This window comes from Drosophila mauritiana, chromosome 3L (genome assembly GCF_004382145.1).
Source record: "Drosophila mauritiana strain mau12 chromosome 3L, ASM438214v1, whole genome shotgun sequence".
NCBI lineage: Eukaryota > Metazoa > Arthropoda > Insecta > Diptera > Drosophilidae > Drosophila > Drosophila mauritiana.
This window is the reverse complement of record NC_046669.1, coordinates 20,712,010-20,726,440: the sequence shown is the minus strand read 5'-3', so window position 1 is coordinate 20,726,440 and position 14,431 is coordinate 20,712,010. Positions and strand designations below refer to the sequence as shown.

General features: G+C 43.1%; 7 protein-coding genes across 9 annotated transcripts; 3 read left to right on the top strand and 4 right to left on the bottom strand.

The window, feature by feature from the left end:
* The first annotated feature begins 567 nt into the window (after window positions 1-567).
* Window positions 568-2,773, top strand: LOC117139324 (polycomb group protein Pc). The gene is made up of 2 exons (XM_033301569.1): window positions 568-782; window positions 1,091-2,773. Exons 1-2 carry the CDS (start codon window positions 669-671, stop codon window positions 2,147-2,149), a joined length of 1,173 nt encoding a protein of 390 aa, XP_033157460.1. The 5' UTR covers window positions 568-668; the 3' UTR covers window positions 2,150-2,773.
* A 390-nt stretch (window positions 2,774-3,163) lies between these two features.
* On the bottom strand, window positions 3,164-4,772 carry LOC117139326 (probable serine hydrolase). The gene is made up of 2 exons (XM_033301573.1): window positions 4,448-4,772; window positions 3,164-4,388 (listed from the first exon to the last, which is right to left on the bottom strand). The coding sequence occupies exons 1-2, from the start codon at window positions 4,544-4,546 to the stop codon at window positions 3,495-3,497; spliced, it is 993 nt and encodes a 330-aa protein (XP_033157464.1). The 5' UTR covers window positions 4,547-4,772; the 3' UTR covers window positions 3,164-3,494.
* A 179-nt stretch (window positions 4,773-4,951) lies between these two features.
* Window positions 4,952-6,986, top strand: LOC117139325 (probable serine hydrolase). 3 transcript variants are annotated; one of them, XM_033301572.1, is made up of 3 exons: window positions 4,952-5,027; window positions 5,360-5,541; window positions 5,910-6,986. In XM_033301572.1, the coding sequence occupies exons 2-3, from the start codon at window positions 5,440-5,442 to the stop codon at window positions 6,852-6,854; spliced, it is 1,047 nt and encodes a 348-aa protein (XP_033157463.1). In that variant the 5' UTR covers window positions 4,952-5,027; window positions 5,360-5,439; the 3' UTR covers window positions 6,855-6,986. The 3 variants fall into 3 exon arrangements, with proteins under 3 accessions (XP_033157463.1, XP_033157461.1, XP_033157462.1); XM_033301570.1 differs by having other exon boundaries at window positions 4,994-5,085; XM_033301571.1 differs by lacking the exon at window positions 4,952-5,027 and adding an exon at window positions 5,095-5,183.
* Window positions 6,987-8,237: 1,251 nt separating this feature from the next.
* Window positions 8,238-9,036, bottom strand: LOC117139328 (pupal cuticle protein Edg-78E). The gene is made up of 2 exons (XM_033301575.1): window positions 8,822-9,036; window positions 8,238-8,749 (listed from the first exon to the last, which is right to left on the bottom strand). Exons 1-2 carry the CDS (start codon window positions 8,831-8,833, stop codon window positions 8,399-8,401), a joined length of 363 nt encoding a protein of 120 aa, XP_033157466.1. The 5' UTR covers window positions 8,834-9,036; the 3' UTR covers window positions 8,238-8,398.
* Window positions 9,037-10,071: 1,035 nt separating this feature from the next.
* Window positions 10,072-11,177, bottom strand: LOC117139351. The gene is made up of 2 exons (XM_033301599.1): window positions 11,098-11,177; window positions 10,072-10,719 (listed from the first exon to the last, which is right to left on the bottom strand). Exons 1-2 carry the CDS (start codon window positions 11,175-11,177, stop codon window positions 10,473-10,475), a joined length of 327 nt encoding a protein of 108 aa, XP_033157490.1. The 3' UTR covers window positions 10,072-10,472.
* A 416-nt stretch (window positions 11,178-11,593) lies between these two features.
* On the top strand, window positions 11,594-12,280 carry LOC117139327 (pupal cuticle protein Edg-78E). The gene is made up of 2 exons (XM_033301574.1): window positions 11,594-11,744; window positions 11,819-12,280. Exons 1-2 carry the CDS (start codon window positions 11,733-11,735, stop codon window positions 12,173-12,175), a joined length of 369 nt encoding a protein of 122 aa, XP_033157465.1. The 5' UTR covers window positions 11,594-11,732; the 3' UTR covers window positions 12,176-12,280.
* Window positions 12,281-12,790: 510 nt separating this feature from the next.
* On the bottom strand, window positions 12,791-13,978 carry LOC117140642 (pupal cuticle protein Edg-78E). Its single transcript, XM_033303682.1, has 2 exons — window positions 13,837-13,978; window positions 12,791-13,753 (listed from the first exon to the last, which is right to left on the bottom strand). Exons 1-2 carry the CDS (start codon window positions 13,846-13,848, stop codon window positions 13,343-13,345), a joined length of 423 nt encoding a protein of 140 aa, XP_033159573.1. The 5' UTR covers window positions 13,849-13,978; the 3' UTR covers window positions 12,791-13,342.
* Between the last annotated feature and the right edge of the window lie 453 nt (window positions 13,979-14,431).

Here is a 14,431-nt window from a genome sequence, read left to right as displayed (position 1 = left end):
AAACTCAATATGCGATGAAAGCAATTCAACGATAATTATAAGCGAAGGTAAAATATATCGTTACCTGGAATTCAATTCAACATGTAGATTTAAAAGAATGCTGTACAAAGGATTCATTGAAAATGCGCTTATCGAAATTGGATTAAACGTTATTCAATGTATAAACTAATTGGTTTATTTCTCAACGGCTTAGTAATTTGTAGAAACAATAATAAAAATAGTGTATTTGCACCTTGATTAAATTTTTGTTTCGTGGTTTACGGCAGAATTAAGAGGGATGGTAATAAACATCATCATTAGCTCCTCAATTTGGTCTTCGCATTTATATTTTATATCTTTTCGCAGAAAAATAAAAGAAAAATGTCATAAAATTCTGAAAACATTTAAACATAACATTTAAGTTTTAAAAACACACAATTAGGTGTGGCCAGTCACCGGAGATTAGAGTCTGTGCTAATTTTGTCAGCAAAGGGCTTGTGACACGACTACATGCTAAGATATGAATCCAGTTCTTTGTAGGACGGTCACGCTGCGTCTCTCAGCACTATCGATTGTTTACATGAAAATAATCGAGTCCGACGACTATCGACGTACGCAGAATTGTAAACCAGGAGTTAATTGCAAATAAAACGAATAATAAAACGTTCCGTGAAGATTATTAATTAAAAATGACTGGTCGTGGCAAGGGGAGTAAGGGGAAGTTGGGGCGCGACAATGCGACGGACGATCCAGTCGATCTAGTGTACGCGGCCGAGAAAATCATTCAGAAGCGCGTTAAGAAGGTGAGCTGAGCGTAAACAAATGCGAAAAAGGCTACCAAAACGGGATGCTCCGCTGAAAATGGCAAATGCAATATGCGCAGCACACGCAGGATATATGTATAGACCACAAGGTCACATGTCCTTCGACATTTTTTGGTCAGAGGACATCTGCTGCTGCAACCACCATTTGCACGCTGCATGTGTGTGTGTGCGTAGTGCGTGTGTGTGTGTGTATGTGAGGCGTGTTTTTGTTTCGCTGAATGGAAAATCAATTAGTTGTCTAAGAAAATGCAATCCACCCCCACTCCTTCACTTACTCAATTTTCCAGGGCGTCGTGGAGTACCGCGTCAAGTGGAAGGGATGGAACCAGCGCTACAACACCTGGGAACCAGAGGTAAACATCCTGGATCGCCGCCTCATCGACATCTACGAACAAACGAACAAATCCTCCGGAACTCCCTCCAAGCGAGGCATAAAGAAGAAGGAGAAGGAACCCGATCCGGAGCCGGAATCCGAGGAGGATGAGTACACCTTCACCGTAGACGATGTGGACACGCATCAAGCCACCACCTCATCGGCTACCCAGGACAAGGAGTCGAAGAAGGAGAAGAAGCACCATCACCACCACCACCATCATCACCACATCAAGTCCGAACGCAACAGTGGACGGCGATCGGAATCTCCGCTGACCCACCATCATCATCACCACCACCACGAGTCCAAGCGTCAGCGCATGGATCACAGCTCCTCCTCGAACAGCAGCTTTACGCACAACTCATTTGTCCCCGAGCCGGACAGCAACTCATCCAGTTCCGAGGATCAGCCGCTGATCGGCACCAAGCGCAAAGCCGAGGTGCTCAAGGAATCGGGCAAGATTGGAGTGACGATTAAGACCTCGCCAGATGGCCCCACCATTAAGCCTCAGCCGACCCAGCAGTTAACTCCCATCCAACAGCAGCCCTTCCAGGATCAGCAGCAAGCGGAAAAGATTGCCAGCGAAGCTGCAACGCCACTGAAATCAGAGCAGCAGGCCACCCCACTGGCCACAGAAGCCATAAACACAACGCCCGCAGAGTCTGGAGCCGAGGAAGAAGAAGTAGCCAACGAGGAAGGCAACCAACAGACGCCACAGGTTCCTTCCGAGAACAATAACATACCAAAACCGTGCAACAACCTGGCTATCAACCAGAAACAGCCGCTTACTCCTCTTTCTCCGCGTGCCCTTCCGCCGCGCTTCTGGCTGCCGGCCAAATGCAACATATCCAACCGGGTGGTGATCACAGACGTTACCGTAAACCTGGAGACCGTCACCATACGCGAGTGCAAGACGGAGCGGGGGTTTTTTCGTGAGCGCGACATGAAAGGCGATTCGTCGCCAGTAGCTTGAGCTTCGATCCAAACAAATGTCGGGAAAACAAAACGGAAAACTGATACAATTGTAAATAGACAAACCAAATTGCGAGAAAGTTGAGAGGAGAATTATCCAGAGAAATCCACACTAAATGTTGCTAAGCATTTTCTCTTTAGGACTTAACTAATTTATTGTATTTATTTTTAGCGTAGGTTTTAGTTTGTTGTTTTATTACAATGTTTAATGTGCAAGAGTAGTTTAAGCAAGCGCAAGTCGGGCATTTACTAAATGACTTTATATATGCATAAATTTACGATAATTTTTTTTATCAGCATTGCAATTATTGAATATTTTCCTATTTAAATCGAAACTTCTTTTCTCTTTTTCTGCAATATCACTGTTTAAGATTAATCTGGTTGTCATTTAGTGAATGGGCGAAATGCTGCGGCTGCTTAACTTGCCAATGCAATAGATTGTAAAACTTACAGCGTAGATAAATATGTATGTACTTGCTACATATATTTACCACATATTGTATATTTTTTATAACACTTTGAATCTGATTGAGAACAACACAAGACACTCAAATGCTAAGAAAACTCCATGCGAAACCGAAGCAATTGTTGATTACGCTTACAAATATATACAATAGAAGATGCATATATTCGAGTAGTCACCACGTTGCCGAGTTGGCTATCCCAATGTTGTAATTGTTTAATATTATATTTCCTCGTGCCGACTGATTTTACAAAAGAAAACCCCAAAAACATATATACAATTGTAGATTTACAAATATTTTTAGACTTTAGCTAACCACAATCTCTAAGTAATATTTATTTTAACATGTTCTCTTAGCAGTCATCCAAGACTCAAGTGCTGACTTTATGGGTTTAGAGCTGTGCAGTGCACAGATAATTCCAAATCGAGCCCATAGACTCATTACTTAAATCCAATGTCTATTACACTATTTTTTCACGCTTTAAAACAGCAAACTACGTGGGAGCTGCGGGGAATTCACAAACTCTTGCTTATTTCCCATGGGTCCTGTGAGTATGTTTCTATTTGTCTTAGCTCTTTATTGGCTAGTTTTAGTTACGGCGTAAATTCCACAGAAAACAGCAACTAAATGCGTATATTTTGAGGTTTTTAATATAGTGTTTAACTTTAATGTTATTGCCGGTATCAATTGTACATAATAAATTAAATAGAAGCAACCAATTTTCCAATGTTTGGGTATTGTCTACTACTAAGATTAATTTTCATCTAATATCTAGTCAATATCATCAATCTGCGTTGGGTTGAATTAAACATTAGGAGTAAGGTACACGAATCCGATAGTTTGTACACGGGTCTATATGTCGAGGTCTATGTTAAGGCGGTCTCATAAGGGCCGGTACCTATTGATGAAGGAGTTGATGATGGGCGCCACCTTCTCTGGCTCATTAAGGTGGACATGGTGAGTTCCTTCAACCTCGTGGTATTCGAACAGAGGATTGTTCTGCAGCTCCGCTAACACTTCATCGAAGTACTCCTTGCGTTCGTAGTAGGGAGCCTGCAGGGCCTTGATGAAGAGATGCGGGCACTTAATTCTGCGCGCCATCTCCATTGGCACCTCCTGGTGCAACGTGTAAAATAGTGATGACTTCAGTCGGTTGTCGCGGGAGAAGTAATACTTGTGCGGCTCGTGCGTCGATGGTTTGCAGTTCCGCTGCAGCAGATATTTGCAGGCATCCAGTGAGACTGACTTATTTGAGCCCTCATGCAGCCGGGTTACCAACTGATCCCAGTCATAGGCGGGCGGCTCAGATCCACTTTTTAGACGTCGTTCCAGCTTCAAGGTGGACTCAATTCGCTCGGAAAGCGAATCCACAATGCCGCGAGCACTTCGAACTGGCGGCTTCAGCACATCCAGACCCACGAACAGATCAACCTTGTCAGGAAATAGAGCACTGAACACAAAGCCATTGATGGAGCTCATCGAGTGGGCCAATATGGAAATCTTGTCCCAGTTGTACTCCTCCATTAGTCGGCGAGTGATCAGCACGAGGTCAATGGAGTGGTAGGAAGTGCCAGGTGGCAACCAGGAGGACAACCCATGGCCTGGTGCATCGATGCTTAAGAAGGAGAGGTGGGACGGCAGGAGCGGAGCCAAAGTATCGAAGGTACCGGCATTGTCCTGCCAACCATGCATGCCAACAATCGGTCGTACGTGCTTGGGTCCATACCATTTGCCCGATATGTGACCCCATGGAACTGGTATGCTAATTTCATCGAACTGCGAAGAGAAAGCCAAGGTGATTACTAAATGAAAACCAAAAGGATTCTACCACCTACATGTTTGTTGAGGATTTTGAAAGGCTTTGTGGGCCCACTGCTGGAGTTTCTAACATTTGGCAGCTGTTTTAGCAGACAGAGACCTCTGGACACCTTCATTTCACGGTAAGATGTTTTTTACTTCCTCTGATTAATGTCACGTTCTTCTTCCTCGATCAATATAATGCTACTGATGTTCTGGCTTTGATTTCACCACACATGGATGGTCGGCGGCGATGCCAGGTGAACTTTGATCTTGATACGTAATATCTGGGAAAACTATGTTTCAGCAAGGTTTTTAATCTTGTCATTCGCTGGCGGCTGCTGGCTACGAACAACACTGGTCCAAAACTCGCTTGTTATGTTTTACAACACTATATCTTCGTTTATATGACGACATTTCGAGATAAGTTCTCCATACATAAGTTAGTTGTAAGTATTGAGTTGTCATCATGTATATATGAAAGCAAAGGCTGATGATTTTAGTCTTATATCTTTCAACCATACACCACTAAAATGGGTTTAAAACATTGAATGTAAGCTTCGTGTTATGTCCGCCGCATAAACGTCGCTCCCTGTGCAAGTTTAGTGAACAGCTGTAGTAAGTGTTTATTTTTCGTTCGCTCGCTTTTTTCACCTGTTTGTTAGGCGCATAATTGGTAATTAAATGAATCCAATGACATAAATGCTGTATTAATTAGGAGGGAGCACAAGCATATAAAACAAATTGCAAATAAATCTGTGACACAAAGACAACGTGAGTGATTCATTAAGGCGATCTCCTTGACCTTTGAATCTAATGAGGCGCCGGCATCGATTCGGATATTATATTGGATTATTTTTTATGATTTCTCTTTAATGTTTACTTTCGCATTTTCTAAGTATGTTTCCCCGCCTGTTTGCCTTAACTAATCGCAGTGCTAATCTCCACAGGTCGTTACTGATAAGCCCCGAAATCGGCTAAACTTTGGAATTGGAGCTCATTCGCTTTTTGGGCACTTTCGAGCGCAGAAATGGACTCGGACGACAATTCAAGTGGCACCATTACCGGCAGTGATCTCGGCCAGCGTTATCGGCATGCAGGTGACTTAACTGGCGAAGCCCCAACCAGACCCGTAAGTGTACTTTGAACCAGTTCGCTGCATTTTCGCAGACCTCCAGGGGGTTACATTTATTTCCCCGTATAGCTTGCAAGCATATGCTGCTCTGAAAAAAATACGTACGTATATTCTTTATCGACGTTGATAAAGCTACGTAATATTGAATATGCTGTACCTTAAATTTAATGTTTCATATGTATTCGTATATGCAGATTTTTATATACTTGCATTATGGAAATGGTTTATTATTCCGAAAAGAATTTATAAGATCTTCGTTTCCAAAACTGAAACAACGTGCAACTTAAAAGATTGTAGTTAATGATGGTGATAAAGCAGAAAAATTTTAATAGTACCCTGTTTGTTTTTGTTTTTCTTTACCGTAGTTCGCCGAGATCAGCATTACGGTTCCATGGGGACACATATCCGGCAAGTGGTACGGTCCGCAGAACGTCCAACCAATTTTAGGCCTTCACGGGTGGCAGGATAATGCGGGAACCTTTGATCGCCTGATGCCGCTTCTATCGCCGGACGTGGCATTCCTCTCGATCGATCTTCCTGGCCACGGGCTATCGTCCCGACTGCCTGATGGCTGCTACTACAACTCCGTGGATAATCTGTATGTGATCCGCCTGATCATGAAGCAGTACAAGTGGGAGAAAGTGTCCCTGGTTGGGCATTCAATGTCGTCCATTATTTGCTTTGTTTTCGCTGCGGTCTTTCCGGACAAGGTGGACATGATCATTGGAATTGATGCCCTGAAACCTCATCAGCGTCCGTATCCGTCGGTTATCAGGACCATGGAAACCCGTTTGGACGAGTTCTTGCGTGAAGACGAAAGGAACCGGAGTAAGAACGAGCCGCCGAGCTACACATACGATGAACTTATTGAGAGGGTCTATATCGGCACCTTCCATTCGGTGAACAAGGAGCACTGCAAGCATTTGATGGCTCGCAACATCGGCAAGTCGGAGAAGTACCCGGACAAGTACTTCTTCTGCCGCGATAGGCGTCTCAAGTTTTACAACTATGCCATCGGGTCACAGGAGCTCTGTGTGGAAATGGCCAATCGGATCACATGTCCTTACTTGTTCATCAAGGCCGCCCAGTCCTCGTATTTCGAGGACAAGAAGTACTACGACGAGGTGCTGGATGTGCTGTTGAAGAAGCCGAACTTCGAGTACCTGGAGGTTAATGGCTCGCACCATGTGCACATGAACGATCCAGAGGCCATTATTGCACCGGTCAACAACTTTATCCAGCGCTTCGGACCGGCGGCAGCGGCTGCATCCCGCCAGAAGGCCAAGGAGACGAAGGAGAGCAAGCTTTAGGCCAATGCAGTGGTAAATAGAGCTTATTTATTGTAGTACAGATTGTACAGGTTTTTATACTTAATTGTTTATGCTATGTGATCGCGGCAGAGGACTCGGCTCTGCTATAAATACACAATGTACATAAGCCGAGAGGTTTTTCGACTCCGATTAATGGGGAAGTCGTGAAGGATACCAGGAAACTGGTTATGTGCAAGCTTAACCTTTTTGTAATGCGCCCATAGTGTATATTTCAAAACTTTATAGTTTTGTTCGGCTCGAGCATCAATAATTTCGCTTTTTTGAATGGATATATAATGAAGAGCTTACCATTTTATTATCGTTTAAATATTTTTTCGTCTTACAATGATCATTATCTCTACTTATTTGATATTTATAACAGAAACACCTTTAAATAATACAAATCAAATATTATTTTATGCGTATATACAAATGTTATCAAAATTAGTTTTTTAGTTACCTTTTATTTTAATATGCAGCGTTTGTGTGTTCATTATAAATGTTCCACTGTAATTGGGCTTATTTATTTTATGAAGTGCCCACTTACAGAAGTAACTTGTCTTCCGATCGCCGGCAGTTGACCTACATCTTCTTCACGAGTAGAATCCAAGCAGCGAAAGTGTTAATAACCCGCAAACCAGTTTCCCAAATCCCAGCCGGCTGTTGCATCATTCTCTAGACTCTTTCTTGGCAACATGATCGTTTTCAGTTGTCGGTGTCCACTCTGGAGGTCAGTCTCGGTTGGATTTACATGGAAATGATTGTTTACTGGATATATATTTTTTAAAAATAGCTGAGCTGAAGCAACAGGGAAAAGAAGCCAAGTGAGTTGATGGCCATGCAGCTTCCACATTTGTCTGCGCTCATGTTCGTCTGGTGTTGCTTCTGCTGAATTTTTTCTTTTGCCTTGGTTAGTTCCTGGGTCTGGTTTGCAGTGTGATAAATGATTTTGGACAGCAGTTTAATTTGTCTTAATATGGTAACACATTTCAAACACAAGAGTATTGATTTAATTATGAAAAGCATTTGGAAACAGCATGTGCTAATGTTCCTGGCTCAGACTTAAGAGTGATGTATGAATGAGCCGATATTGGAGGCGTACTTTAAAAGGTTATGAAAAATCAGGTTAAAACTAAGTATTTCTGACACAATCTGACATCGATTTCAAGTTCCTTCATTTGCATCTTGAAATAAATAACCTTACCCCAAAAGCAATTTTAGCTCAAAAGTGGGACGTTCCAAAAACAACTAAGATATTATAATATAATTTGTATGCAATTTGGAGTTAAACATTATGGATTCAAAAACAGACGCCGGGACTTTTAAGTTAGCAATTTGGTACAGCTAATTTTTGCCGATTTGTATAATGAAAACATACTCGACTCTGTTCAAATGGTCAGCATGGCTGTGGGTATATTTGATGTAACTATTTATGTTTTTGTTTTTTGGGGGGATTTATGTACAGACTTTCTAGAACTAGATATAACTCATGGTTAGCAAAAGCACTGACTAGGCTTTGAATGGGGTATCCAATCGGGGATTTACTACTGTGGTGATGGGGGGTGGGCGGCAATGTATTCCAGGGCGCGGAGGATGGCCTCCGGGATTGGGGGAGCGGTGGGAAGGTGATCCCCTTGAGGCTGGAAGCCGTTCTCATCGGCAACGTAGTTCAGTGAGATGGCGACGCCTTCGGGGGAGATGTAGGAGCTGCTTCCGCGAATTCCATTGACGTTTCCTGCCTCCTGGGCCTGGATGCCATTGCTGGTCTCGAAGGCGTATTGGTAGTTGCCCTCGGCGTCGGCAGGATCAACATCCTCGCGGGTGATCACGGCATCCTTGTTAATGTTGTCCGCATACACATTGGCCAGCATCAGAGCGGCGAGCAGGCAGAGCGACTGAAATGGTTACACACGTTAACGTTCTGGTTCTGAATCCGGATCCTTCCGGGCGGCTTAGTCACTACTCACTAGCTTGAACATCTTGCTGGTTTCTGGGCTTGTATAATCCACACTGGTTGGGTGATCTTCGCAGGCGGTGGCTTTTATAGGCAGCCAACGGCAACGCCGACTTTGGCGTTGGCGTCGCCATCGCTGACGTCTCTAATCTGGCTCTGAACTCCAAACGCCGCTCCAAACTAAATATCAAACTTAATACGTTTGTCGTTATTTTTTCGGCAGCAGCATACCGATCGAATTGAATAAAATTCAGCTCAGCAGCTAGTAAAAAAAATAGAAAGGAGATCTGGATTTCAGCACCGCAATGCGAAATACCCTTGCCAGGTATAGCTAAGTTTACCTAGAGATCATAGGCACTTGGCTTAGCTTAGTTTAATTATCTGCCTAGCATTTTTCGTCTTAATCGGTACTTCCCGCGATACCGGAAACTATTTTCTTTTTGATTGATCGGACCTCTCGCCTGATCTGGGCTCACTTCTTTGAGAGCTATTATTTCGTTTTTTCTTATACAAGAACAAATAAGGGATTATAGTTTTAAGTTTTCAGTAAATAAAGCACAAAGTAGCTTGCATTAAAAGTTAAATGTATTGTTGTAATTCTGTAGAATTTGGGTAGTTCAATGACTCAATTGGCTTGTGTCTTCACTCTTCGATAAAAGACTTTAAACTACACGGCCTCTAAAAAGGGGTGTGGCTTATGATACTTATCTTGAAACATTTGCATTTCGAAAACAAATTCAAATATTTATTTATCTAACCAATCTCAAAAAAGCAAACCTCTGATCCGAATTATATCAGCCTTAGCTAGAGTATAATGAAGCACCTGAACCCATTCCAAGTGGTTTCTGCCGATGGATCAACACGCTTCTGCCTTGGTGGCGGTAATCATCTGCCTCTACACTTAATGGCCAATAGTAGTTTCGGTTAGCTTTTGGGGGCTTGGAGTTTTGTCGATGGTAATGGAACATGTGACTGTGACATTCGCCCGTGGAGGGTAAGTTCAGAGATGGACCTGGATTTGGATTAGGATTTGGAAGTGGGCCGCTGCTCGTGGCGAGCTAATTTAATTCCATCCAATCCAATTTATCATTCGTTTCGATTTCATTATCATTGGCCATTTGGCTTGCTATGAGCGCAGGCGGACAACCTGTTTGCTCATCAAGGAATTCTTAAATTCCAAAAAAAAAAAAATCAACAAGTTCAGCTTATTAGCATACAAATTTGCTGTCCAGTAATAAATTGTTTTCTAGGCCTAATCGCACTTAGCACTCCGCCTAATAAAATGCCCATCAATCGACGCTCCACCCGATCTGGCAAACTAGTTCAGCCGGCCCACCAGTATCCAAGCCCTATCAGAGATCTATGACGTACTGGACAGATGGCTACATTCACCCAAATCTGAATTGCTAAATTATCAAAATTTACATACACAAATTCTCAGATCACTTCGACGTCTGCTTACCGTCATATAGATGCATTCCGAATATCACGGGATATTAAACAGCAGTTCTATAACGGTTTTAAACAACTTATTGATCTATATTTGCATGTTGCTTTTTTTATTTTTAAAAACTTAAATACAAATTAGACTCGTTGGAATAAATCTGGTTTCCAATTATGGCAAAACTGCACAGACAGACACTCAGCGGAAGAATCATTCTATGTCAGAGCAAAGTTTCGGTATAAAAGCCGTACTTATCCACGTGATAAATCACCCGTATGTATCCTCCTTCGGGCAGGTCAAAGTGGAAGTATCCAGGTATTTCATTGTCCAGAATCTGCACCTCTGAATTGATAACATTCTCGAGACATCCATCAGGCTTGGTGTAGTTTTTGGGTATCGGGTGTGGCTCAACATCCAGAAATATTAGAAGAAGGAAAATCCACTGAAAATACCTAAGGATTGTCCCAACAGATTAGTGTGGGTCGACAGCTTCGCTTTCATTCTACCTGGGCTGCGAAAAATATACCATTTTATGACGTTTATTTCCTGGGTCGTTTGCTTACCGAGGATTTCTCGAATCGAAGTCTACACATATGTAGATAGGTGTGAACTACATTTAATTACTAGCTTACTTCGGATTATGCACACTTCCTTGTTTACGGAAATGATTCTCAGCAATTAACTGCAGTTTCCAATGGTTGATGGTGTTTGCTAAGCTAATTTCGAAACAAAAAACATATCTTCGTTCGAACTTATTGCTGCGTCCACTGAAACCAATCAATTCGCCGAAGATCAAAGCGAACAATTAATTAAAGTCATAAATGTAGGGTATCAGAAGATCACACGTAGCACGGCACTGCTTGGCTGGATCATCTTCGGCGGCGCTCCGGGTGACATGCTGATGCTGCCCGGTGACCTTGTCCATGTTTCAACAGCTTTCCAGGGGCACAAGGTATACGCGTACCATACTAGACCATCGCACCTGCCACTCCATTTGGAAGCCTCGAGCCCAGGGCGCAATCCAATTGAAAGTTGTAACAAGAAATCTTCAGCTCGTGTTGGGAATTTCCAACGCCGTTTTGAATGGGCCGAAAGCGTCGCATTAAACAGCAATATTTATTCGATTGTAATTCAACAATTAATGGTATCTCGTGCGAAACCGAAACTGAAACCGAATTAAAGCATACAATATAAATTGTTGGCAAATGACTCATGTATTTTAACTATAGGTCAGCCCAGCATTGTTGTTATTGTTGCCCAATATTGCTGGTGTGATAAGAAGACATTTTGGCAATTATACCCACCTCTCGGGTCCTTGTGATTCAACGAGAAAAAACCCGTTTAGGTACTCGCCACTAAAGACAAGGGACTCATCCATATAAAAGACGCACTTGAGCTGATCAAATTAAACAGTTGCACTGCAAGCAGCATCATCACAGCATCACCGCTTTTACAGAAGAAAATCCCAATTCCCATCATCATGTACAAATATGTAAGTTCGGTTGGACTTGGCACGCCTCATACCGCAGATGACCACCACTGATCATTGTACTTTGCTCCCAAAAGCTGTTCTGCCTGGCTCTCATCGGCTGCGCCTGCGCCGACAACATCAACAAGGATGCCCAGATCCGCAGCTTCCAGAACGACGCCACCGATGCCGAAGGCAACTACCAGTACGCCTACGAGACCAGCAATGGCATCCAGATCCAGGAGGCGGGCAACGCCAACGGAGCACGTGGTGCCGTGGCCTACGTGTCGCCCGAGGGCGAGCACATCTCGCTGACCTACACCGCCGACGAGGAGGGCTACCATCCAGTGGGTGACCATCTGCCCACCCCGCCTCCAGTTCCGGCTTATGTCCTCCGTGCCCTGGAATACATCCGCACCCATCCTCCGGCGCCTGCCCAGAAGGAGCAGCAGTAATCTGGAGTAGCGCCAGCACTCCAAAGCAGCAACCCCACATCAAAACTGCGGCCAGTCATTGTTATTTAGGTAGTTATCGTTAATAAAAGATTTCGATACAGATAATTTTCGCTTTTAATATAGTAAAGATGGAAAATAAATGTTTCGTATTCATCTACAGTTCTTCGAATGATATAGAAGCGTATACTTTCTTCAATAGGAACAAATATTAGCCGGATAGAGTTTACATTTTTTAACATTTCTTCATCTTAACATTGCTCCTTTCTCTTTCAAATTGTTAAAGAATATCTTAAATACTTTATTTCATGATTTCGTCAGTCAGTAGTTTTATAAAACCATTTATCTGACATTTATTATTCCACTTTCATTTCTACTACGCGCATTATCATTCCCGAACCACAATAGTTAAATTTTTGAAGTCCAATCCAGGGTGATAGATTCACAGATGAGATAAATTAAAAGAAACAAAATATCATGTTTAACAAACTATACTTTTGGGCTACATGCAAAAAAACAAACTCATGGCTTTAACAAAGGTTTTCGCAATTTGCGGCATTTATTTCGCTTAAAATGTATGTTAGGTCGTTTTTAAATTCGAGTGAGCCGAACTTGGTCGAAATTTTGCAAATGCTGCCCGAGAGGCTCTTTTGAAGAGGGTGTTCAAACCCGGAAAAAATATCCATTTATTATTAAGCCATCGAAAGGTCGCCCAAACAGAGCCACGACTCTTTTCCATCCAGTTTTCAAATTTCCATATCTGAGAATAGACGTAAATATTAATCAGACACGCAGACAAATAAAGCTGTTCGCAGTTAATGGGATAACAAGCTAGAATTCGTTGGGGTCACCCGAGATACTTTGTGTTTTGTGTTTGGGCGAGCCCCATTGTTTGCTCTTTATGGGCGCGAAGACCATAAATTCCGGCGAGAAAGAATCGATGGATGGATGGATGGATTGATTTATAACCCAAGCAGAACAGCCCGAGGGCAAGAAACATTTGCGCATTTCGAAGATCTTAGAACATCTAGCAACAACTTAGTCTAGGTCTTAAGTTTTATGCTACTAAAGTTAGTTGGTGATTAGTACGTGCTATGGTATGGTCAGCCTTCTTCACGGACACTTGCATCCAAGTCGATGTGTATGATGTATAGGATCCAGTCAGGAACTTCACAAGAAGTGTGGCTTCTTCAGCTTGCCATCCTCGGTGTGGGTGCGAATGTACTCCAAGGATCGCAGGATATAGTCCGGAGTGGGCGGTGGCTGCGGCAGATGACGTCCCACTACATGGAAGCCCAGTTCATCGGCTATGTAGCGCGTCTCGATGGGAACGCCCTCCGGTGAGGTGTAGCTATAGATGCCAATGGTCTCCAGCGGCGATCCTGCCGCTTGGACATCGATGCCATTGCTGGTCTTGAAGGCGTACTTAAACACTCCTTCGTCATCCGTGGGCGAAACCCGGAAGTCCGTTATCTGTGCATCCCGCTCACTGGCGCCGACCAATCTCCGGATCCGGCGGACCCTCACCAGACGGGCATCCACCTCCACCCAAATCAGGGCCAAAAGCACGATGCCAATTAGCTGAAACCAAAAGAGGTCTTATCAGCGATCAGGTTCACAGATCGGATGGGGAACACAAATGGACACAGGGTCGAAGTGCTTACAAAATTTCGCATATTTCTCGGTTTGTCTTTTTGCACTGTCAGCTATACACGATATCCACTCGGGGTTTTATGATTGATTTTGTAATAATTTATAATATCCCGATTTGATGTAATCCGCTGCGGAATTCCGACGTCTGCGAGGTTTAAAGTTAGCCACCGTACTGCCACTCCGGCCAGTTGGTCTCTCCAACTTTATATGTGGTAAACAACGGGCCAAAACGTAAGCCACGAAAATCTAATAAGCATAACCAAATGCCAATAATCGGTGGCTCTGGCGTCTTCTGAGATAAAACGCTGCTCTGCGTGGCTACCATGCCCACCAATTTTTGGTTCTCGATAGCAGGTCATATCGGAGCGGCCACATATTATTCATTTCCGTTTATCATGTTTGCTTATTCATATTTTACGATTTCATACTTCAGATGCTAATAAATGCGATAATAAAATGTGATAAGTAGCTCGAGTTCTTGAAGATCTGCTGCCAATTTGCTGTTGAATTTATGGAGCCGAGTTTCCGATTTTGGTTTTATTGTTATTAATAAATGGCAGCAATACCCCCGATGGAAGTTATAAAACTAGATTCGAGTTGAGTTAA

What these genes read in the sequence shown, in the direction of transcription:
- LOC117139324 (XM_033301569.1), top strand. Translation starts at nt 669, where the DNA reads ATGACTGGTCGTGGCAAGGGGAGTAAGGGGAAGTTGGGGCGCGACAAT. An exon ending in TTCAGAAGCGCGTTAAGAAG is followed by an intron (nt 783 to 1,090) that starts GTGAGCTGAGCG and finishes TCAATTTTCCAG; the next exon opens with GGCGTCGTGGAGTACCGCGT.
- LOC117139326 (XM_033301573.1), bottom strand. Translation starts at nt 4,546, where the DNA reads ATGAAGGTGTCCAGAGGTCTCTGTCTGCTAAAACAGCTGCCAAATGTT. An exon ending in TCAAAATCCTCAACAAACAT is followed by an intron (nt 4,389 to 4,447) that starts GTAGGTGGTAGA and finishes TTCTCTTCGCAG; the next exon opens with TTCGATGAAATTAGCATACC.
- LOC117139325 (XM_033301572.1), top strand. Translation starts at nt 5,440, where the DNA reads ATGGACTCGGACGACAATTCAAGTGGCACCATTACCGGCAGTGATCTC. An exon ending in GCGAAGCCCCAACCAGACCC is followed by an intron (nt 5,542 to 5,909) that starts GTAAGTGTACTT and finishes TCTTTACCGTAG; the next exon opens with TTCGCCGAGATCAGCATTAC.
- LOC117139351 (XM_033301599.1), bottom strand. Translation starts at nt 11,177, where the DNA reads ATGGACAAGGTCACCGGGCAGCATCAGCATGTCACCCGGAGCGCCGCC. An exon ending in GCCAAGCAGTGCCGTGCTAC is followed by an intron (nt 10,720 to 11,097) that starts GTGTGATCTTCT and finishes ACACTAATCTGT; the next exon opens with TGGGACAATCCTTAGGTATT.